This window comes from Ipomoea nil, unplaced genomic scaffold (genome assembly GCF_001879475.1).
Source record: "Ipomoea nil cultivar Tokyo-kokei standard unplaced genomic scaffold, Asagao_1.1 scaffold0642, whole genome shotgun sequence".
NCBI lineage: Eukaryota > Viridiplantae > Streptophyta > Magnoliopsida > Solanales > Convolvulaceae > Ipomoea > Ipomoea nil.
This window is the reverse complement of record NW_017617070.1, coordinates 4,162,701-4,188,476: the sequence shown is the minus strand read 5'-3', so window position 1 is coordinate 4,188,476 and position 25,776 is coordinate 4,162,701. Positions and strand designations below refer to the sequence as shown.

Genomic DNA, 25,776 nt, shown 5'->3' with positions numbered 1-25,776 from the left:
CTATTTTATAACAATTTGGTTTATAGACATCACATGCATCCAGCTATAACGTAACTTGAAATCGTAATTAATTAATTAATTAATTAATTAATTATCTTTGTTTTATGGCTAAATATAAATTTAATTAATTAATTTGGCCACACATGTAGTCAGTTGTGGTGTTGAAGTGCTTTAGTCCCAACTAGCTAAGATGTGTTTTTGTATACCACATTGTGTGTGTGAGTTATTTTTTAAAAATAATTTTCCACTAAAATGGCTATTTTCGACATCTAGAAATTGTGATTATAAACAATTTTTAATCCAATTTATTGGCTAAATATGTTATATACCTTAAGGGCCGCATCTCCAGATCAAGCAGAAAAGGAGAGATAGTAATTGAATGGGAGAGAAGATAGTTTCTCCACGGAGAACTTTCTCTCATATTTATATATTTATTGAAAATATTTATATTTATAATCAATTTGTGCTGATAGTATTGATTGAAAATATTTATATTTATGATCAATTTGTTATTAAATATATAATTTGCTGGCACTTTTAGTGCATGTTCAACGAATGGATTAACAATTATTTTTGAATATGATTACTACATACTCTTGAAAACTATTTATGTTCAATTATTATTAGAACAAAGTATTATTGTGTTGCACTCAACATATTCATGTGTGATTAAAATTACAAATCAATCTTCCTATACCAATAGACCAATGTAATAACCAAGATAAAGAAAGTGGTGGAGATGTAAGTAAAGTTAGTTATCTCACAAAGTCTTACAATAAGATGCAAGTAAAAATTCTTTGCATGTTCGCTCATGTTTTGCAATGAAAGATAGAAATAGGTATATGACAATGAACATTTCATGCCAATTTATTTAAGTGAACAAACTTCAACTCATTGTTTTCCATATATGAATATATATGTCTATTTTCTTATTTAATAATTCCCAATTTCCTATCCACATGTACCTACGTTTACATTTTTAGAAAGCTATTGATCAATTTTATAACAATTTAGTTTATAGACATCACATGCATGGAGCTATAATGTAACTTGAAATGGTAATTAATTAATTAATTAATTAGCTTTGTTTTATGGCTAAATATAAATTAATTAATTTGGCAGGACACATGTAGTTCGTTATGGTGTTGAAGTGCTTTAGTCCCAACTAGCTAAGATGTGTTTTTGTATATATGCCTATACAATTCGTATCTTATGTTCAAATTATGATGGTATTCTAATTAATCAATATAGATATTCAAATATTAATATTAATATGAATATAAATTTCACGACCGTAATATATATATATATATATATATATATATATATATATATATATATATATATATATATATATATAAAAGCACTTGATTTAGATTCTGGTAGTATGATATAGAAAAGCATTAGAAAAGCATTTTAATTGATCTAAAAGAAGCAAATTAAAGCATAAAAAGATACAACTTAATATTATTATACAAATACAAATAATAATAATAACTAAGGTAACAAAACATTAACATCCTTAATTATTGATGTAAACATTGTCATTACAGTCTTTGACCAAGCGATTAGTATCAATCTCTAGTATGTGAGATCTGTCTTTGAAGTACCACTCCCCAATTACCTCTGTATCGGTCTTATTATTTACTCCATAATTTCTATTGTGCCAACCTTGGAAGGTAAGTTGGGTGTGCGTAAAACAATTTGAAATGAAAACTCCTGACAACTTATATGTTGTTTTATACACAACATTCAAAAATTGAAATCTAAAAGTTTCTAAAACACCATACTGAGTTGGGGAGATTTTCTTGTGCTTAATCGCCTGCTAAAGAACGGTTGACAATGTCTTATTTATTTGATAGGAGTCATAGACAGTGGCCATGACTAGCAACGGCGTCTTAACATCTTCCACAATATATTGTGGGAACATGCATAAGTATTCTTCTCTGCCGCTGCTTTTCATTCGATCAATGTTGCCTTAGGTAGGGCTCCGGTTGAATTATGTAAAACAAATGTGCCCCGAAACATGGACTCCAACCCTCGGGCTTGCAAAGGATTGTTGGAATGAAGGAAAAAACCGCCATCGGATAGACACTTGACTTTGGTGGTTCCCGGAAAGTGATTGGCAAAACGATCACAGTGGATTATAACTGCCAATCCTCCTGCAGAACCACCAGTCAGTAAAACTTCCTTGGCGTCCTTCATTCCTTTGGTAGATAAAAGGTCATCAACAATGGCATCGAAAACCCTTTTACCTCTATAATGTTGGCCAGTGGCTGGATCAACATTTTCCACATCTCCCGTGAAAGACGATCCATCACAATATCTGACCATCACTTTTGTCCAGCTGTGGAAGTCTGGATTCGATTTGGAGATGTTGTGAAGTATGCCTCCAAATCTTTGTTTTTGTTTAGTGTCATTCCAATATATGGAAGACCCAAGATGTCCACGCAATTGACTATAACAATCTGAGACAGTAGGACACCAAGCTCCGCCTAGGAGGTAAACCATCCACTTGTCTTTTCCGGCTCCAAAGCCTTCGCTGATGTGGTAAGCCGGTGGACTCCCATCTAGACAAACTGCTCCCTTGGAAGCAGCGTTCTTAATGATCGTCGGCTCCGTGACGGGATACCCAGAGCTGATGTCATACTCATCAGCAAAATTCAGGGCCGGCCCTGGGCAAGTCTGCCCAGGGCCGCTGCACAGGGCCCCCAAATTTTGGGGGCCCCTAATTTTTTTTTTTTAAAAAATGCCATATATATATCGCAACTGCTGAATGCAAAGACCTTAAATCTCTAATCTAGCTGCAGAGTGCGTTCGAACAAAGCATAAAAGCATTGAAGCAAGTAGCGAAAAACTAATAACTCAAAAAACACAAAGCATACCCTAAATCCCTAATCTAGTAGTACTGTGGTAGAGTGCAGTCTATACAGACCGAGAGAGTGAGAGACTACAAGTCTACTGCCTACAACAATTTGAATTTACCTAGGCAATTGAAACAATTCTAATATTTAATTTGAGTTACTGTAGTGCTAGATTAGGATTTTTTTTTTTTAATAATTGCTAGATTAGGATTTAGGTAAATTAAATTTGGATATTATCAAATTTCAATTGTATTTTTTGCTATTTGATTTTTTTTTTTTTTGTATTCTTTGCTGTAGTAATTTAATTATTTAAATATTTAATTTTGTTGTTGATTTGTATTCTTAATTTTTTGCTGTTTGACGTCTTTTAGGCCGCACAATTTAGTGAATTGACGCAAAAACGACAGACTCAGTTCGTGTGCTTCTAATTCTTCAATTCTTTTTTTATCATACAAACTCTCAAGTTCTTCAATTCTCTTGACAGGTAATTAAAATTACGTATTGTTTCATAATTCTTGTTTATTGTTTATTTAAATGACTTAATTCTGATTTCAGAATAATATATTCCAGAATTCGTTTTTTGATTAAATATTTATTGATAGAGTTTCTAAATAAATTTTTATTTTTTTCTTAGAATTTTATGTCTTCTAGAAAATATTCATCTGAGAAGCGTAAAAAAGAAAAGAAGGATTGAGCAACTAACTCAATCTCAAAAGGAATCTCTTGAAAAATTTATTAAAAAAAACTCAAATAGATGAGCAAAAAGATGATGCCAATGAAAAACTGTTAGATGCTAATCTTCATATAGAAGATCGAGATGATTGTGAGACTGGAAAAAAATTAAATGATAGTGCAACGATGATAGGTATCACTGTGACAATGAAAATAATAAGAATGTTGATAGTTGTTTAGATGATTTTGCGTCTAAGTGTGCAAGGCGCATGTCACTTTTTAAATGATAATTTAGATGTATTTATTATACAATATTTATGTTTTGAATTTTTGACACAACTATTATTTATATATAAAAATCACTTGAAAAAGGGGGCCCAAATTAAGATATTGTACCGGGCCCCAAATTTTATTGGAACGGCCCTGAGTAAATGCTGGAACCATAATACAGAAAACCACTACATAGTGTAGCAGCGAAAGTGATTTGGATGCCATGGAAGCAGATGGAGACAGAGAAAGGAAATGAGTATAGATGGAGAGGAATTGAAAGATTGAGATTGAGGAATTAAGGTAGCTCGTGCTTCGAGTGATATGCTGATTGAAGGTAATTAAAGATTGAGAAATGTTGAGTGTATTGGCTATGAGAAGATGCATGCTTATATACTGTCAGCAGAGGGAGGGTGGGGGCAGGCAGTTGCCCATACCTTCTTAATTCTTTTGCTTATTATTATTGACGATACCAGAAAGTCTACTAATGTATTTGTTACAAAAATACGAAGTCGTAAGGCTCTTCCACAAAGAAGAGTACATGAGGGTATCTTTTGTATTAAATAAATTAAAGGAAAAATTGTAATTTATGCCCCTCAGAAATATGTCAATTATCAATGTTACTCCTGAATTATTAGTGATGTAAATGTTGCTCTTCAATTTTCAAAACGTGACATATATTGCCCCTCTCCTAATATGAAGAAGGAGAAAATTTGTTGTCGACGAAAGGAGAACAAGCGAAGAAAGAAAAATTGAGGAAAAAAACGTGGTCTTCGAACAAGAAAGACGACGGGTAACCACATTTACATCACTAATAACTCAGGAGAGGGGCAATATATGTCACGTTTTGAAAATTGAGGGGCAACATTTACATCACTAATAATTCAGGGGTAACATTGATAATTGGCATATTTGTGAAGGGCATAAATTACAATTTTCCCTAAATTAAATTTAGTTATTTCTAATGGGGTATTAATTCCTAACTAATATCATGGAAGGCATTGAAATGACTATTTAGTAGCAAACAAAATAGCCAATTCCATGAAAAGCTCGTAGTTTTATAAATGAAAATACTCATAGTTTTTTATTTTTTAAATGTTTTTATTTTTTATTTTTTAATTAAAAATTATTAATGAAATTTTGTAAATTATATTTGACCAGGTTGATATAAATAGTCATATTTACACCCTTATTACTATTTATACCACCTATAAAATTATTGAAATTTTTATACCTTTTTACAATTTCAAAGTTATTTACACATTCACTTTTTGCTAGAGAATGTTACAAATAGCAATGCCCATAAAAATTGATGAAGTAGAAGATGAGAGATTCAAATGAAAAGGGAGCACTTTTTAAAACAAGATCTTGTAAGAGGAAAAGAGAGATGTTAATAATAAATGAAATGTGAGATAAAAAAGAAGGAAAAGAAAGATGATATGGGAACAAATAAAAGAGTTTTATTAGATTGACTTCTAATTTTTATTCTTTCACTTTTACTTTTTGATGTGATAAAATAGGCAATTTATATCCTGCATTAGGGCGCACATTGCATTGTGCGCCCTAGTACAAAAAGACTTCATTTTGTACTTTTTTTTAAAAAAAAATTTCGTTTTTCTGTGTTTGCTATTAACTTCGTAACAAATCCAATGTTTTGAAAATCTACATAATTGTATAATAGAATGTACATAATTGTATAACAGAATATACATAAACTTTTAACTGTTAAAAAAAATCACGTGTTCGGATGTACATAATTGTATAAAAAATGTACATAATTGCATAAAACAATGTACATAATTGTATAACATAATGTACATAATTATATAATAGAATACACATACACTCTGTTGCGTCGACTTCACACATAACTTAACAAAACGACGTCGTTTTGGGAGGCGCGGGACGCACATTACTATGTACACCGTGGTAGAGGGTATAACGATGGGATAAAACATGACAAGTAATATTTATAAAATGGGTTTCTGGGTTTCCAAAAAAAAAATGTAAACATAAAAACATTTAAATATAAAAAATTTTAAAAAAATTTTCCGAAATAAAAATTAGAGTTTATTATTTTTAAATGAAGAGAGAAAGAATTGTTGTTACGTTTGTAGAGAAATGGAAACGAATATGAGGAAAGGAAATGGGTATGTGGAAAATTGGAGAGCAATTTATTTGTCACTGTTGGAAATTATGGAATTTCTGATCACCTGAAAGTGATCTTAAATCAATTTTAAAATTTTGTTCCAATCACTTTTGGTATCCGAAAAAACTTTTGTTGCTATTTCCGACCACTTTTTGCTTTTGAATTGATTTAAAATCACTTTCTGGTAGTCAAAAATGTCATAATTTCCAGCCGTATGTGTTATGTCAGGTTAATTAAAATTAAAAAAAAAATATTAGTTATACTCCAAAAACTTACTTCCAACTTTTACTTTCATTCTTCACACACACACAAACACCATGAATTAGGATCTATATTACATTAAAGATCCTAGTCTAAAATAAAATTTATATTATGTACATTAATAAATTGTGTACCTATATATATATATATATATATATATATATATATATATATATATATATATATACTAGTCGAGGGTGCGCAAAACATCATGCCCAACAATCAATTATTATGCGCGAAACGTCATGTCCCAATAGGTAATAAAATACCCGCATAATTTGAGTAATGGGTGCGGGTATAGGGAGAGAGTTTTAAACCCGCGCGGGTATGGGGGCGAGTGCGAGTGCGGGGAGGGGTATCCTTGCCCCGCACCCACACCCGCTACATATATATATATATATATATATATATATATATATATATATATATATATATATATATATATATATATATATATATATATATATATATATTGTGTTATTATATTTAAGTCAATATCAAAGTATTATGTTATTTATTTAATCTGTTAGATTTTTAGGTAGTAAGGGAAGGTCCCAACTCACTACTATTACAGCTTCTAATTATTTTTTGGTGCTAGTGGCTAAGATTTTATACACTAATGTTGAAGTTGGAAGTAAATGTAATATTCAAGTTGGTAGTTATTTGGTGAATACTTTGATGCATTAATATTATAAATTGTAGTAATAAAAATCTTATTAGGTGTAAGTTTCATATTATTAATGAGACTAAGGTTATATGTAAAATCCCCACGGGTATTCCCTGCACCCGCAAAATCTCCACGGGGGCGGGTATGAGAAGGAATTTCATTACCCGCGCGGGTATGGGGAGTGGGGTGGGATTGCGGGGGCGGGGGCGGGGGCGGCCCCATTGCCATCCGTAGTTGAAAGACCATGAGTGGTTAACATTATGGACCACGAATGGTTAAATTTGAAAGTCGGAGGACCACAGATGGTCAATATAAAAGTTTCAGACTAAACGTGGCAAAATCACTATACTTGAAGGACCTCAGATGATATTAACTCATATATAATAATATATTATGTTAATTATTATTATTATTATTATTATTATTATTATTGTTGTTGTTGTTGTTGTTGTTGTTGTTGTTATTATTATTATTATTATTATTATTATTATTATTATTACAACAATTCCAATAACAATAACAATAAGTATTGGGGTTCGATTTCGATGGTAGACATCCTTCTCAACCTAATAAAAATTTCAAAAACCCTTTTAAAATTGAAGGTGTAACGTAATAAATTCACATTTTATTCTTTTTTATTATTATTATTAAAATTACTTTCTCAACATTAATTCTATTTTTTAGTCTCATATATCAAGGTTATTCAACACTAAAAGCATTTCAATAACCCTTGTATGATTTGTTAGGAACCCGAGTCTTGCATAAGGAACTTGAGACAAAGTACAAACAACAAAACACTTGACTTGAGGCATTTGAAAGCCACTATCCTAAATGATTATGATTTCCCTTACCAAGTTACAAGTGTACTCAAACCATAACTTTTGAGATGTAAGAAGATATCGAATTTCTCATGTTACTTTTATGAGAAATTCATTAAAAAGGAATAACTTGAGATTTTTAGTATGTAAAATTTTTTTCATAAACTTTGAAGTATCTTAGTCAAGAATCGTATAAATTCTATTATATATATCTAACTTCCATAACTGAGTTTCATGTTCCTTGTATGAAATCCATGTTCCTCATCCATTACTATGATTATTACGATGACATATGATGGATAATTTTCATATGTTGTCACTTGTCACAATATATGATTCTTTACTAAGCAACAACCGAGTTTACGAAAACAATTTTACATACTAGAAATCTCAACTTACTCCATTGGTGAGTTTCTTAAAAAAGCAATATGTGAAATTTGACATATTCTTGTATCTCAAAATTTATTGTTTGATTACCCTTGTTGCTTAGTTAGGAAAATCGAAAATATTTAGAATTATATTGTGTGTTTCACACGCCTGAAAACGATGATTAAGTGTTCCTTTGTTTGTACTTAGTGTCAAGTTCCTTATATGGGAAATGTAAAATAATGCAAAGAAAGTGGTTTCAATACAAGAAGGAAAATAAGATGTGAATTTTCTACTTTAGCCCTCTAATTTTAAAGGGACTTTTAAATTTTTCGTTAAGTTAAAACAAATACCTAACATCGGGTCAAACAACTTACTTCTTAGGAGTTAGGAGTAAAAATAAATACCATTATAACTTAGGTAAGTTGTCAACATAAGTATAATTCAAAAGGCCAAATATCTAATTTTCCATTATATTCATTTGTTTTGCAAATTGCAATGGCACTATGGTAGTGCCCAATCATCCATTATGCAGTGCTCTACTCTCAAAGGTAATTAGCCTAACAATTCAGCTCTGCATTCAATTCACCAAGCATTATTATATTATTAGTTATTAGTTATTAGCATCTCCATTATGCAGTGCTCTACTCTCAAAGGTAATTAGCCTAACAATTCAGCTCTGCATTCAATTCACCGAGCATTATTATATTATTAGTTATTAGTTATTAGCATCTTGTGATGTCATGCGAATATGCGATGCACATTGCTATGTATACCGTGATAGAAGGTATAGCGATCGGATAAAACATGACAAGTAATATTTATAAAATGAGTTTCTAGGTTTCCAAAAAAAAAAAATGTAAACATAAAAACATTTAAATATAAAAAATTTTAAAAATATTTTCCCAAATAAAAATGAGAGTTTATTATTTTTAAATGAAGAGAGAAAGAATTGTTGTTACGTTTGTAGAGAAATGGAAACGTATTACGCATATGAGGAAAGGAAATGGGTATGTGGAAAATTGGAGAGCAATTTATTTTTGTTGTACATTTATACATCATTTTACATAAATTATCATAGAATTTGTAATAATAATAATAATAATAATAATAATAATAATAATAATAATAATAATAATAATAATAATAATAATAATAATAATAACAGTAACAGTAACAGTAACAGTAACAACAACAATAATAATAATAATAATAATAATAATAATAACAATAACAATAATAATAATAATAATAATAATAATAATAATAATAATACAATCTGAGATCCTTCGAGTATGATGATTTTACCACGTCTAATCCTAAACTTTCAAATTGACCACCTTTAGTCCTTCAACTTTCAATTTATTAACATTCGTGGTCCAAGTTAATCATCTATGGTCCTTCAACTATTAAACTTTAACCAAGCATGGTCCTTTCAAGAGGACCACAGTTTGTTAATTTCATAAGTTAAAGGATCATGGGTTAACTTGGACAATGAATCGTTAAATTAGAAAGTCGATGGACCACAGATTGTTAATTTAAAAGTTTAGGACTAAACGTGGCAAAGTCACTATACTCGGAGGACCCCATGCGACATTAATAATGATAATGATAATGATAATAATAATAACAATAACAATAACAATAACAATATGTATCAGGGGTTTTCAAAAAAAAAAAAAAAAACAATAAGTATCGGCATTTTGGAGTTTTTACTATTTATTCCCTTTCAATTTCATGTATACCAAACATTATAATTGAAATTCTCATTAATTTTATTCCTACAAACCAAATACTGAAATTTTAATTACCACTTTATTCCCACATTATTCTTCTCCCATGGAATTGCAATTCCTTTCCCACATAATTTCCCCCTTTCAACCAAACGCCCCGTAATAAATATAGTATATGTCTACATAAACGAATATAAAAGATACGTTGATAATACTTTTTTATTATATAAATATAGATAAATATCATATCATTTTTTCTCCTTAAATGAAAAACATTCTTATTTTAATTTTTTGCATTGATATCCAAGTTTTGTTTCAAAACCTACTTTGAAGATATTTTAAACTTTTGTTTGTTATCAAACATAGTATATAAAGATGAATTGCTTAATTGACGGGTTTGACTTACTTTCAGCCACGTTTAGTCCTGAATTTTTAAATTGATCACATGTGGTTCTTTTATTTTTAAATTGTTATCATTCGTGGTCCAAGTTAACCACACATGGTCTATGGTCCTTCCACTAGGACTATAGCTAGTTAAATTTTAAAAGTTGAAGGATCATGAATGCTTAACTTAGACCACAGATAGTAACAATTTAGAAGTCAAGAAATCATAGGTGATCGATTTGAAAATTTAAGACTAAATAGAGACAAAACCACTATAATCAAAACACCCTATATAGGATTAACTCAAAATGTTCCTTTCAATGTATGTTTAGCCATACCCAAATTTTGAGAGCTGATGGTTTAACCATTCACATGTTTAGCGAATATGCTCAACTCCCAGCTCCCATCCCGTATAGTAATTAGGCCTAGAAAAAAAGGAACCTTTCATGTGATGAAGCAAGCTAGGACGATAATGGGCATACCTGCCAATTCCATTATGAATTATATTTAGAGAAAAAGAGCATCTTTTGTCATAGGTCACTGAGTTATTTTTAAGTTTTGATTCAGTCCTTCTATTATGATTGTATTTATTTTTAACTCATCTATTATAAGCGAAATGTTGTGTTTGATCTTCGATGTTAGACATCCACCTCAACCTAATAAAAATTTCAAAAACATTTTAAAATTGAAGAAGTAACGTAATAAATTCACATTTTATTCTTTTTTTTTTTAATTATTAAAATCACTTTCGCAACATTAATTCTATTTTTCAGTCATATATTTCAAGATTATTCAACACTAAAAGCATTTCAATAACCCCTGTATGATTTGTTAGGAACCTGAGTCTCGCATAAGGAAGTTGAGACAAAGTTCATACAACAAAACACTTGATCACCGTCTTCAGGCATTTGAAAGCCACTATCCTAAAAGATTATGATTTTCCTTACCAAGTTACAAGTGTACTCAAATAATAATTTTTGAGATACAAGAAGATGTCAAATTTCTCATATTACTTTTATGAGAAATTCATTAAAGGAATAACTTGAAATTTGTAGTATGTAAAATTTCTTCTATAAACTTTACAGTATCTTAGTCTAGAATCGTATAAATTCTATTATATATATATATATATATATATATATATATATATATATATATATATATATATATATATATAACTTCCATAACTGAGTCTCAAGTTCTTGTATGAAATCCATGTTCCTCATCCATTACTATGATTATTAAGATGACTTATGATGGATAATTTTCATATGTTGTCAGTTGTCACTTGTCACAATATATGATTCTTGACTAAGCAACAACAGAGATTACGAAAACAATTTTACATACTAGAAATCTCAAGTTACTCCAATTGTGAATTTCTTAAAAAAACAACATGAGAAATTTAACATATTCTTGTATCTCAAAAGTTCTTGTTTGATTACCCTTTGTTGCTTAGTTAGGAAAATCGAAAATATTTAGAATTGTGTGTTTCACACGCCTGAAAACAGTGATTAAGTGTTTCTTTGTTTGTACTTTGTGTCAAGTTTTTTAGATAGGAAATGTAAAATAATGCTAAGAAAGTGGTTTCAATACAAGAAGAAAAATAAGATGTGAATTTCCTACTTTAGCCCTCTAATTTTAAAGGAACTTTTGAGTTTTTCGTCAAGTTAAAACGGATACCTAACGTCGGGGGTCAAACGACCTACTTCTTAGGTGTTAGGAGTAAAAATAAATACGATTATAAGTTGGGGAAGTTGTCAACATAATTATAACTCAAAGACCAAATATCTAGTTTTCCATTATATTAATTTGTTTTGCAAATTGCAATGGCACTATGGTAGTGCCCAATCCTCCATTAAGTAGTGTTCTACTCTCAAAGGTAATTAGCCTAACTATTCAGCTCTGCATTCAATTCACCAAACATTATTATATTATTAGTTATTAGTTATTACCATCTCTCAATCGTTATACCGTGCACCACGGTGCACATAGCATTGTACATCATGCACCTCCCAAAACGACATCGTTTTGTTAAGTTGTTGAAAAAAAAAACCTCTGTTTTGAATGCACATAAACTCATAACAAAATACACATAATCTAATCTAACATAATACATAATACATAATACACATAAACTTTTAACTGAATACACATAATGGGGTTTGGTTAACATAATACATATAAACTCTTAACTGAAAACTCATAACACAATACACATAAACTTTTAACTGAATATACATAATGGGGTTTGGTTAACATAATACACATAAACTCTTAACTGAATACACATAAACTCATAACACAATACACATAAAATTTTAACTGAATACACATAATGAGGTTTGGTCTGTTCCGGTGGACAGAATGATGTCTGAAACGTGCGCGTTTTGTGCCTGAATGCACATTGCTATGTGTGCCGTGGAGCACGATATAAATTGACACCATCTCGCGATGCCATGCGAATATGTGATGCGATACATCAAAACTCATATGCAATCTTAACATATATGCTGATCAATTAAAATTTGTATTTTCAATTCATTATAATTTGATAATTTTAATTATCATATTTGAAATGTAAACACATTTCATAAAATTTAATATTATTCACAAAATAAAAAAGAAACAAAGAATAAAAGAAAAAGATATTACAATATATATTCCCTCGTTGAATGGTAGGTATCTATAATGGCCCGTTTAGTTCACGAAATAATTTTGGAGGGAATAGGAATGCTATTCAATAGGGAACGAAATAGATAAGGAATAGAATAGAAATTGTATTTTGTTGTTTGGAGGGTGCCACAACCGTAGCAGTGTGTGTGTGTGTTTGTGTGTGTGTGTATATATATATATATATATATATATATATATATATATATATATATATATATATATATATATCTACTATCTACTATACTAATAAGAGCCCAAGAGAGTTAGGCCTATAATGGGTAGAAAAAATGGCGGTCAAATTTTTTAATCAAATGAATGGCTCGGATTGATCAGATTTTAATTTTTCCTTAAAATTTCCTAATTTATCCTTAATGAATATGATTATCCGTAAACTTTTCCGTTAAATATTATCTTTTCCGTTAATGTCGGTTAGTTCACCGTTAACTTACTTGATTTCAATAAGAAAGGTCCTAGGTTCGAACCTCATCCCAATCAAAGTTGGCATAATTAGTACTCTATTTTACTCTTATTAAATTAAATAATAATTTAGTAGCTACACCAAAAAATAATACATATGCATTTCTTTAATTTAGGATTATGTGTCTACAATGTCTTTATTCAAAAAAAATATTCATTATCAATAAATTAAATAAGAGAAATAATTTCATTAGTTATATTGTATTTATTTTTCTCTAATATAAAAATACTTTACATTCAAATTCATCAATTGATTATATTCGCTACATTGTCCCTACAATGTCTTTATTAAAAAAAAAAATTATTCATTATCAATAAATTAATTAAGAGAAATAATTTTATTAGTTATATTGTCTTTATATTCCTCCAATGTAAAAATTTTTACATTCAAATTCATCAATTGATTATATTCACTATATTGTCTATTATCTTTTTTTTGTGCACTATTTTTTAATTAAATATCAAAGTTATAATACAAAATAATGCTATATATTTATTTACCAAGTATTTTATTAATACCATAAAAAATTTAAAAAAATATAATTAATAAAGTCAATCATATTAACTACTTGAAGGATTTGTTGACAAAAAGAGTATTCAAATCACACAATAAATTGAAGTGAGAACTACCTCGCAATGTTCTTGTTTGACAATCAGCAGTTAGCGGTTAGCGTTAGCGAATTATATCAACGGTTGGTAAAAAGAAATTTGAAAATATTAGCTGTTTAGATTAACATGTAAAATGACCTAATAATAATAATAATAATAATAATAATAATAATAATAATAATAATAATAATAATAATAATAATAATAATAATAATAATAATAATAATAATAGCTTAAAAAAATAAAAAAATATAATTAAGCAAATCATATTAACTACTTGGGGGATTTATTAACAAAAAGAGTATTCAAATCACACAACAATTGAAGTGGAATACTATCTCGCAATGTCCTTGTTTGGCAATCAGCAGTTAGCTATTCAATATTAGTATATATTTAATATTTTATGCCCTAATTTTTTATTTGCTTTCTCTTATGTCCCGTATTTGGTTTCAATCATACCTATACAATTATTTTATTGACAATTATAATCAATCTTGACTATATTATCTTGCATTTGTAAATTTGGAATTGCCTATTTAAATATGCGAATTTAACATTCAATTATTTATGTATGAATAATTCTAATATAATCTTGCCTGGATATACTTTAAAGTACTTATTTTAAAAAAAAAACATTAGGCATTAACTCAATCGCGCAATGCGTGTAAAAAAACTAGTATACTAATAAGAGCCCAAGAGAGTTAGGCCTATAATGGGTAGAAAAAATTGCGGTCACAGATTTTAATCAAATGAATGGCTCAGATTGATTGAAAGATTGATCAGATTTAAATTTTACACTAAAATTTCCTAAAATACCCACACACCATTACTAATTCTGTTAAAATTTTAAGAATTGCCGTTAGTTCACCGTTAACTTACTCATTGATTTCAATAGAAAAAGGTCTTAGGTTCGAATCTCATCCCAATCAAAGTTGGCATAATTAGTACTCTATTTTACTCTTATTAAATTATATAAATAATAATTTAGTAGTTACAACAAAAAATAATACATATGCATTTCTTTAATTTATAATTATGTGTCCACAATGCCTTTATTCAAAAAAAAAAAAATTATTCATTATCAATAAATTAACTAAGAGAAATAATTTTATTAGTTATATTGTCTTTATTTTTCTTCAATATAAAAATTTTTTATATTCAAATTTATTAATTGATTATATTCGCTACATTATCCTTACAATGTCTTTATTCAGTGAAAAAAAAATATTAATTATCAATAAATTAATTAAAAGAAATATTTTCATTAGTTATATTGTCTTTATTTTTCTCAAATGTAAAAATTTTTACATTCAAATTCATCAATTGATTATATTCACTATATTATCTATTATCTTTTTTGTGCACTATTTTTCTAATTAAATATCAAAGTTATAATACAAAATAATGCTATATATTTATTTACCAAGTATTTTATTAATACCATGAAAAAATTAAAAAAATATAATTAATAAAACCAATCATATTAACTACTTGAGAGATTTTGTGACAAAGAGAGTATTCAAATCACACAACAAATTGAAGTGAGAACTACCTCGCAATGTCCTTGTTTGACAATCAGCAGTTAGGCGTTAGCGTTAGCGGATTATACTAGCGGATTTGACCAGCGAATTTATTTAATTATTAACATTGGGTAGAAAAAATGACCGCGAAATTATTAAATCAAATGAATGGTTCATATTGTTTAGGTTTTAACTTTTTTCTTTTAAGATTTTTTAATTTATCCTTAATTATATGATTATCCATTTAATTTTTCCGTTAATTCATCGTTAGTCTAATTCTAATATTAAAGTCTAATATATAATTATAACTACACCATTAATCTAATTCTAATATTAAAGTCTTAATAGAACTTAACCACAAATCCTAATGTCGGAATCTCCTCAAACAATATTAGTATATATTTAATATTTTATGCCCTAATTTTTATTTGTTCTCCCTTATGTCCCGTATTTGTTTCAACCATTCCTATACAATTATTTTATTGACAATTATAATCAATCTTGACTATATTATATTGCATTTGTAAACTTAGAATTACCTATTTAACCCGCACCGGCTTAGCTCAATGGTTTTGAACCTCGGCGGCGGCAGTGCGGGAATTATGTCTAAAGTGGGCAGATTCCTTGTGCGTATCAGCATTTACAACCTCCCACAATGCTCTGTCGGGTCGGAGTGTGGGGGGGTCCTTGGGGTTGGAGACTCAACCTTTGGGAGAAGAATTACCTATTTAAATACGCAAATTCAACCTTCAATTATCTATGCATGAACAATTTCAATATAATTCTGCCTTAATATACTTTAAAGTACTTATTTAAAAAAAACATTGGGCATTATCCCAATTGCGCAATGCGCGTAAAAAACTAGTATATATATATATATATATATGTGGAAGGGATCAGGTGCATTTGTTGCTTCCCGTGCGGATGTGCGGTGGATTAATGTGCGTGAAGTTTATACTTAATGTGCGTGAGATTTGTACTCAATGTGCCTGAGATTTGTACTTAATGTGCGTCATGTTAATATGCGTGAGTTTTGTACTTAATGTGTCTGAGTATTGTGTTTAATGTGCGTGAGTATTTCAGAATTACGAGCTCAGAAGGAAGCAGAACAGAAACTCACGCAAATTAATGCCTAAGCTTCTTGTTACTTCTTCCTTCAATTTGGCCATGGATTCTGGATTATCAACTACCTTCAATACAGTTGAATGTTTATATAAATGACGCACACATAGTAAAATTTGCATAGCATCAAAGTGTGAATTTCTGTTGTTTTATTCCCATAATTCTTAACCACCATAGCTCGCCTTCACATCATCATCATCAGGGAGGGCGCAAATGGCTACTAGGGATGGGGAAGAAACTGACATCAATATTTTCTGCTGCATTTTACACATTCACGCACATTAAGTACAAATCTCAGACATATTAAACACAACACTCACGTACATTGAGTAAAAATCTCACGGACATTAATCCACCGCACATCCGCACGGGAACCTTTCACTATATATATATATATATATATATATATATATATATATATATATATATATATATATATATATATATATATATATATATATATATATATATATATATATATATATATATATATATATATATATATATATTATTTTGGTTTTAATTAAGTGGTTTGGTTAGACATGTATATTATAGAGGACTGTGAGGACAGATGTAGTGTGTGCCATTAGCCGGTATATCGTGTGCATGGCCGAATGTTGTCGTGTGCCACAGTTTGTATGTCGCGTGCTAGATTTGTTAATATATAGAGCCTGGGTTCGAAACCTGATGTTTACATTTATTTTTGTGTGTCATTATGTATTAAGTTGTGTGCCTAGTATTAATTTGTTGTGTGACCATTATTTGTCCTCACGATCCTCTATATATTGTTGTCCTCATTTGAACTCAACCCTATATATATATATATATATATATATATATATATATATATATATATATATATATATATATATAGAATAAAGTTCAAATGCGGCGGGGTCTTCCTGTGCAGCGGAATTTCAGAATACACCAACAGTGTTAACAATATGCACCAACAGTGTAAGTAAAACACACCACAATGAAATGCAATAAAACACCACAAAATACACAACAGACCCAAAAAAAGACACCATATAACTCACCACCCCAATGGTGTATTTCCGAACAGTGTATGGTGTTTTTACTAACACCTAATGGTGTGTGTTTGGTGATGCGGGGCTCTGTTTACTCTGCTTTTTGTGGTGTATTTTCCTAACGTTGATGGTGCATATTTGTTGAACTATTGGTGTTGTCGCACCGCCGCACCGTAAGACACTGCCGCACCTGAATTCGCCTTAGTGTCTTACGGTGCAACTCGCCTGCATGAAGCCTGCAATCCGAATTGAGGACGGGTTTTTGGGGTTAGCTCACCCTCGCGGGAGGTGACCCTTTGTCCCAGCCATTGTAGCACGTGTGTCGCCCAGGGCATAAGGGGCATGATGACTTGACGTCATCCTCACCTTCCTCCGGCTTATCACCGGCAGTCTGTTCTGGGTTCCAAACTCAACGATGACAATTAAACACGAGGGATATATATATATATATATATATATATATATATATATATATATATATATATATATATATATATATATATATTATTTGTACAATTAAATGTATAATTAATTTGTAGAAAATAAAATTCAGAAAAATTGTTTTGTTTAAAGCTTTAATTTGATGCAGTTGGTAGAAGGAATTGCAGAGATTGATGCAGATGGCGGAAGGAATTGCAAAGATTGATGCAGATGATGAAAGGAATCGTAAAGACTGATGCAGATGCGGAAGGAATCACAAATGGTAAAAGGAATCGCAGATGCCAAAGGAACCGTAGAGAGAGAACGAGAGAAAGATAGGTTAAGCAAAAAGGGTAAAATTGAAAATAAAATAAAAAATCTATTCCTGAGGACTCAGGAATAGGTTAAAACCGGGGGAGGGGGAGGGGGGCGGGGTCAGGTAATAGCTATTACCATGTTTGGGGGAATGTGCTATTACTAAGAATATTATTCCTGGTAATAAAAACGGTTACCAAACAAAGGAATAGGCCTATTACTGGGAATGCTATGCCAATACCGGCCTATTCCGTGAACCAAACGGGCCATAAGAGTGTGACGTAGCCCTGGAATTTTAAAGCTGCTCCATGCCTCCATTCTCCAGTCGTTATATCGTGGACCGCGGTGCATAATCGATTATGCACCGCGCATCAGAACAGTACAGTTTCTTTAAGTAAAGAAACTGCAGTTAGTGTTAACGGAGTGACACTACAGTGTATCTAAACCGACACTATCTCACGTATTATTTTTATATTATCAAATGAAACTGCAGTTATATCAAAATGATACTGTAATTGTGGTGAAATGAAACTGTAGTATATATAAAATGAAACTGAATAACATTTCACATATTTGAATGTATATTGTACAATGAAGCTGTAATTATATTGAAATGATTATGTAGTTGTGTTTTAATGAAACTATAGTGTATAGAAAATAAAATTAAATAACATTTTCACATATTTGAGTGTATAAATATTGAATGAAACTGTAGTTACATCGAACTGAAACTGTAGTTGTGTTGAATTGAAACTGCAGCGTATACAAAATGAAACTGAAGAACAGAGTTATTTTTTGCGTGCGAAACGGTGCGGAACGGCGCGAAACGGATTCCGTTTATTTTCATTAAATAAAACGACGTCGTTTTGATGCGTGGTGCATAATTGATTATGCATCGTGGTGCACGATATAATTTGCCTCCATTCTCAAAACCAATGATTGATCCTTTGGCATTTGGATAAAAGATGAATGGGTTCATTCCACTCAACCACATTCCCCAAATTATACACACATATATGATTTAACGGCCATAATTATTTAATTAAAATATAATCTGCAAAATTTAATTAATTAAAATATAATTATTTTCATAACATGATAATTGAGTAATAGAAAAAACATATTGTAGATAGTAGTAGTAATAAGGGATATAACAGAGTTATAATTGTAATGAAACTTTAGTCCAACAAGTTATACAAATTTGACACTTATCAATAATGGAGACGCAGTCGAATATCTTATTTGAATTTTTAGCTTAAAAAATGGCATGTAAGTGCTATTTTGTGGTATAAATATATGTGAGATACAAATTTCATATTAAAGTTGTACGTTATGGGGATTACATATCTGATTTATTTCATATGTAAGTGTCAGGTTTAATGCTATTAATTCCATCATCTCTTACAAATAGCTTTGTTGTTGGCAGATGTTTGGGCTGCTAGTTTTGAACTCTCAAAATATGTGATTTTTCTCTTTCCTTCTCAAATTTTTTCTTACGAAAAAGTTCTGCCTACATTTCCGTAAATTGTACGGAGTGCTTGATCTTTGTTCTAGTTTACTGGACTTTATGTTTGAATGCGCAAACACTAAAGTCCGTTATCCATTTTATCTTAAGATATTGACGCCATATTGCTCCTAGCACCCTCAGAATGTAGCGAATCAATTTTAAGGCAAGTGTGTTTTACACACGACTCACATTTCTCCTCCTCGTTTCTCTCGTTGGGTTTAAATTTCAGATTTTGAAATCCTTATTTTTTTCGTTTATATATATATATATATATATATATATATATATATATATATATATATATATATATATTATTTTAGTAAATCAACTTATTCACCACAAACATTTCTATCACTAGACCTAGTGATAATGTATTTGAATTTGTAAACATTTTCTTCATGGTTAATTATATACTTTCTTGTTTCTATGATAGTACATGATGTACATCGCGCCTATGTGATTCTTTTACAAATTTAAATTAAAATAGAAATGGGTAGATACAGAATATTTATTGTCAATTTTTCTTTAATTTAACCAATTTCTTTATTTGCAACAAACTATTGTGGAAAAATGATCAAATAAATCATCAAACTATACGCAAAACAATAATTAGACCTTAGTCCGCCAATTATTGCAAATGAATTGAGCCGACCCAAATTGGTTGGGCCTAGACTGGATTTTGAGCTAACCCGCGCATCCATTTAACACACTTCTAAAATGAAGGTACAAATGTAAGAAATACTTTTGTTCTGTGACGAGAATTCTACATTCATTATTCGAGTGTGTGTATACTAGGTAAACTTCACTATTGTGTTATAGTTTGCAAACCACACAAGAAAAATAAATTTTATAAATATTTAAAAATATGTGAGAATGAAGAGGAAAGTATGGGTAAGAAATGTGATGCATTAACGTAACGACACATTTGGTACTCGTAAATGAATATAAAAAAAAAAATTGAATTTACATTTCTTGCGTAAGAAATAAAGACAAATTTCATACTCATTTTTTTTTGTCTGTTTTAAGTTTTTAGAAACAAGTGTAATTAGATTTTGATGATACCAAACTCACTAAGATTGTAGACCCCTATTTTTCTTTTCTATAGATAGGATTTCTATTACAATTGAAAGTTGTTGTAACTCAACGAATGAATCTTGTTGAGGTTAGCAAAATAGCTAGGTCTACCTGAAGACATGAAGATAGAAAGAAGGACGAAAGATCACTGAAGACGAAAGATATAAGGACGATCTTTCGGATGAACCATCATTTGACAAAGAGGATCTCTCGTCAAAGAGAAAGGTCGAAAGATAAGGTCAATCTTTCGACGAACATCTCTGAGCAAACAAGTCAAGACAGACTTGTAAAGACAACCTTCATTAAGTGAAGCAAGAAGAATGTTGTCTCTCGAATGGGAAATCATTCGGACAAAAGGTGTCCTAGGAATATAATGATTTTCACAAAAGACAATGAGCATTAAAAGACTTATACCATCTTGTCAGAAAACAGAGACAAAAGCCATAATATTTTTGGCTCCAATGGCTACACAGTACAAGTGCATTAAATGCTTGATGTCCACTGGTTAGTACACACTGGATATTAGGTTTGAAATCTTCATCTCCCTCTAACGGATAAATTTTTCCACCTATAAATACCTTTCTTCACCATTGAAGAAGGTGCTAGTTGTTCAACTCTTACTATCCAAAGAAAAGCTCTTCAAACAGTTGCATCTCTTAAAGCTTTTCATAACCAGTGTTTTGTGAAGTTTTCAAAGGATCATTCATTTTCCACTCTTCACAATTTGAAAAAAGTATTGCATACTTTCAAGTGAAGATTCATCCAGATATCAAGACAAGACTTCAATCTGTTAGAGAAACACAAGATTATCTTTCCAACATCTCAACTATTAGGAAGAAGTTGATAGAGGCGGAGTAAACTCGAGGAGTTGAAAAACACATCAAGTGGCTGTCCAGCTTAGTGATCAAGGAAGCCAGCTTGAAGTAGTTTGTACTAAGAGTGATAGTGCAAACGCTTTCACGAGTTGTGAAAGAAGAGTGGAGTAGGCTTCGTTAACAGCCGAACCACTAAAAAATCTCTCTCTCCATATCTCTTTAATTACTGCTTTATTGCTTTCGTGCATTGCATATCATATCGACCAAACGAAAAAAGTTTCTAACGAAAGTGTGCAAAGCAAGGTCTAAGATGAAAACTCCATTCCGCTGAGCATTACTCCGAAAGGAGCATCTTTGAAAAATTGATTAGAGTCTATTCACCCACCCCACCCCCCCTCTAGACTCTCTTTCGACCCTACCTGGACAAACAATATATATATATATATATATATATATATATATATATATATATATATATATATATATATATATATATATATATATATATATGTTATATATGTTGGTTTTTGGTTTTCGGGCTCAGGGAGGTCCAACACAACCTTGGTTGGTGGATTCACCTTTCACAAAGTTTTTCAACAAAGGAAGAGTAGTCGAAATAATAGCTAGAGTGTGTGTTTCTTATTCACTGGGCATGGACTCGCCTACCCTTTACAAGAGTGGAGGGGCCTTTATATAGTAGGCCCCCTTCCATCCGAATTGAAGGACATTAACTGCTGCTTTCAAGGCTAATTACAATTATAAGGCCGTTGGGCGCCGTTTACCGGGTCGTCCAACGACTCTTTGGTCTTTTAAACATCCTGCTTGGCCGAGTCTTACGGGATGCCTGCTTTGAATACCCCAACGGCTCCTGGACCGACTTAAATGCTACGTTGGACATCCTTCAACGGCTTTCTGGACCGGGTCCTCTTTATGCTCGGGCCTGGGCCGACTCCTGGACTCGGCCCAAGCTTTCACTGGGCTTCTTTTGCTATTGGCCCCAATCTCCTATCTTAGACTCCTCTCTTGGGCCCATCTTCTTGGGCCGGGGTCTTCACCCCATCAACTAGTCCCTCACTTTTCCATACTCGGTCCACTAATCCGGGTGTGGGAAAGTAGTAACCGATTGCCTTCTTAATCCTCGAATCTCTGTATTGAATGAACCTGGTAAAGCCCTGATCCTCCGCCATCTTCCCGGATTTAATGAAGCTGTTCGGATTCTCCTAGCTCCGGATGGCTCCTATAAATAGCCTCTTGTTCTCTTATCTGCACCTCACTGATCAGCTATGGGTCGCTCGCCTTTGAAGGGAAAGCGGATCGACTTCGGCTCGCCTCGACGCTCTCTACCTTCCAAGCGAACCCGACCCGAGAGAGAAAACAAGAAGAAGGCTCCTCGACCGGTTTCTCAGAGGTCTCCCACCGGCGCTACTTCCTCTGTTCAACAGCCGCCGACCCTTACTCGTACGGAGAATGTTCCGACTTCAATCAATCCGCCGCCCCCGGCCACTGCTAGGGTTACTGCTCAGGACGGGTCCTTCGTGGAGGTGGCCGTCCTAGAGCAGTTGACTTTTCGCATGACCTTTTCCATTCCTCTTGACGACCTGGATGGGCCGGCTATGGACCTGATGACTGATGTCGATTTTGCTCGGTATTTGGAAATGTACCCGGATGATGAGGAGCCGGTGGTGCCACCAATCATGCCGGCATTTTGGGATACCTTCTGTCCATCTCCCACTAGACCATCGGGGGAGACGTTCTTTGGGAGCGATTCTTCTTCTGCCGGCGAGTGACGGCCTCGGCCAAGATTTGTTTCCGTATTTCCGGGGGGTGGGGGGGCTACATAAGAGCATTTCTTATTTATTTGTGATGTAATAAGCTCCTTATTTTGTGTATTTTCCCTCTTTTATAAATAAAATTACGCTCTTATCTTGGAGGGCTTTGTTTCTTAATTCTTTTTGGCACCCATCCTACTCTTCCGGCCGATTGGTCTGGGAGTCGGCCACGTTGTCAGGCCCTTTTCAGTCTGATGCCTGCAATATTCCCCATATCTTTGGTGAATCTATCTTTTTCAGTTCAACGTGCGAATCTCACTCTTCTCGAGCGGATTTGATGGAACTACCCCCTGACAAAGATTCTTGCCTCCCGTCTAATCTGGCCTGATTATGGCAGTTCTTATCAGCTCCGTGATTTTCTCCTAGGTATTCGCCCTTCTGAAGCTATATAAAGGCCTCTTATGCTGGTGACCCATACCACTTCCGTTTATAGACCTTTGATCATGAGCTACAGAGTCAGCGATCGTCGCTTCTCCATTCGCAACAAGGAGCATGCTCGCCTGGAAGAGCTAAGGCAGAAGAGGCTGGCCAGCGGTGGACATCTGGTGGGCGACTCAAGCTCTGATCCCATCGTGGTGTCCCCAAATATGTTGGATCTGGTCCCCGTGGAGCCGGCTGATAACAAGGTGGAACCAGTGGTGGACGACCCGGGCCCGGAGGAGGAGGAGGTGTGGGAGGTTCCTCCTCTTTTTGGCGTAGCCATGTCTCTGAGTGCCTTGGAGAGGCCTTTGTAGATGATTGATGATGGGAAGTCAGCCGTGGATCTGGACGAGGTGCTGGATCCTGAGCCGAGTCCTCCACCTTTCCGCCCTCAGCACTTCTTGGAGGGTCCCCCCTGCTCGTCCGGCAGAGGAGGAGGAAGCCAAGCCATGATCCTTTTTTTCCTTTGTACTTTGTATTTGACCGAGTCTTAGGCCTTTGCTGTTTTTCAAATAAACTGTTTGTCCTTTTGTCTGCTTGTAATGTTTTTCCTCATCTTTGTATATTCGTTAGTCGAATTCGTTAGTCGACTCCTGGTTTTCCCGACCGGGGTCGTTCTCGTTTAGGAGTCGCCAAAACCCAATTGTTCGACTCCTGGCCCTGGATCTTTTTACAAACGTTACGCCAACTGACGGGCCGAGTTTTGCCGGATTCTTCTGGAAGCTTCTGACCCAGATTCGGGGGGCCCAGAGGCCAGAGCCTATACTTGGCCCCCGGTTACCAGGCCGGGTCACTGCTACCCGGTTCTAGCCAAGGGTAGACGCGTCGTTTGCAGGCTAGCCCTAGGACTGAACCGTTACCACGGTTTCCCAGGCATTAAATGCGGTGTCCCTTCACCTCTTGTCACCCCTCTCTTCCGCAATGAGAGGGTGACACGTGGCCGCCCTTTGGGATTCTCCCCCTTTTAAATACCCTTCTTCTTCCTTCTTCCTCCTACTTTCTTCAAATCTTCAAAAAAATTCTCAAGGCTTTCAGACTCTCCCTGCGTTTTCTCTCCGTTCGAATCCTCAGGTCGGTATAATGTCTTCCTCCTCTAACTCTTCTTCTTCCCGTCGCTCGGCGGGAACCCTCGCGTCGACGTCCTCGTCTTCCTCTTCTTCTTCTAGTCCTCACCGTATGGAGATTCCGTCAGGTTTCCCATCGGCGTCTCCATCTCAACCGACCCCCTCTTCTTCGAGGGCGCTACTCCTCTGAGCCCAGCCCCTCTTACGACGGTGGCGGCTCTTCCTGATGGCCCCGGACGGCCGTGAGGCAAGTTTGACCCTATCGTCGGGCCGGCGGGGCTTCCGACGCAGATTTCTGCGGCGGACCTAGACATGGCCCGCTTCGTTCTAGGGCCTTCGACCCTTGTTTTTGCTCCAGAAGGCCGGCACATTTTTGACCCACCGGAGGGTTGTGTGGGTATTCACTTGCATTCGGTCGCCTTTGGTTTCCGAGTGCCTCCGTGTCTATTTCTCTCCCTTTTCTACCGCCATTATAACCTCATTCCGGGTCAGTTAGTGCCCAACTCTCATCGTCTCCTCTCTTACTTTATCAACCTATGCCACTGGTGGCTTTGCGAACCAGATCTAGACCTCTTCCGGTATTTGTTCACTGTGAACAAAATCGGTTCGCACTCGCCGGGCATTGTCCAGGTTGCCGCCCGCCCGGGGCGTCAACTTTTTGAGGGTCTTCCAGATTCCATTAAGGACTGGAAGCCCTATTTCTTTTTTGTTCGTCC

At 33.2% G+C, this 25,776-nt stretch overlaps 1 protein-coding gene across 1 annotated transcript; it reads right to left on the bottom strand.

Moving 5' to 3' along the window:
- Nucleotides 1-1,959: 1,959 nt before the first annotated feature.
- LOC109174451 (pectin acetylesterase 8-like) lies at nucleotides 1,960-22,934 on the bottom strand. Its single transcript, XM_019323688.1, has 2 exons — nucleotides 22,909-22,934; nucleotides 1,960-2,638 (listed from the first exon to the last, which is right to left on the bottom strand). Exons 1-2 carry the CDS (start codon nucleotides 22,932-22,934, stop codon nucleotides 1,960-1,962), a joined length of 705 nt encoding a protein of 234 aa, XP_019179233.1.
- Between the last annotated feature and the right edge of the window lie 2,842 nt (nucleotides 22,935-25,776).

What these genes read in the sequence shown, in the direction of transcription:
- LOC109174451 (XM_019323688.1), bottom strand. Translation starts at nt 22,934, where the DNA reads ATGGCGGAGGATCAGGGCTTTACCAG. An exon ending in GAGGATCAGGGCTTTACCAG is followed by an intron (nt 2,639 to 22,908) that starts GTTCATTCAATA and finishes GTATGACATCAG; the next exon opens with CTCTGGGTATCCCGTCACGG.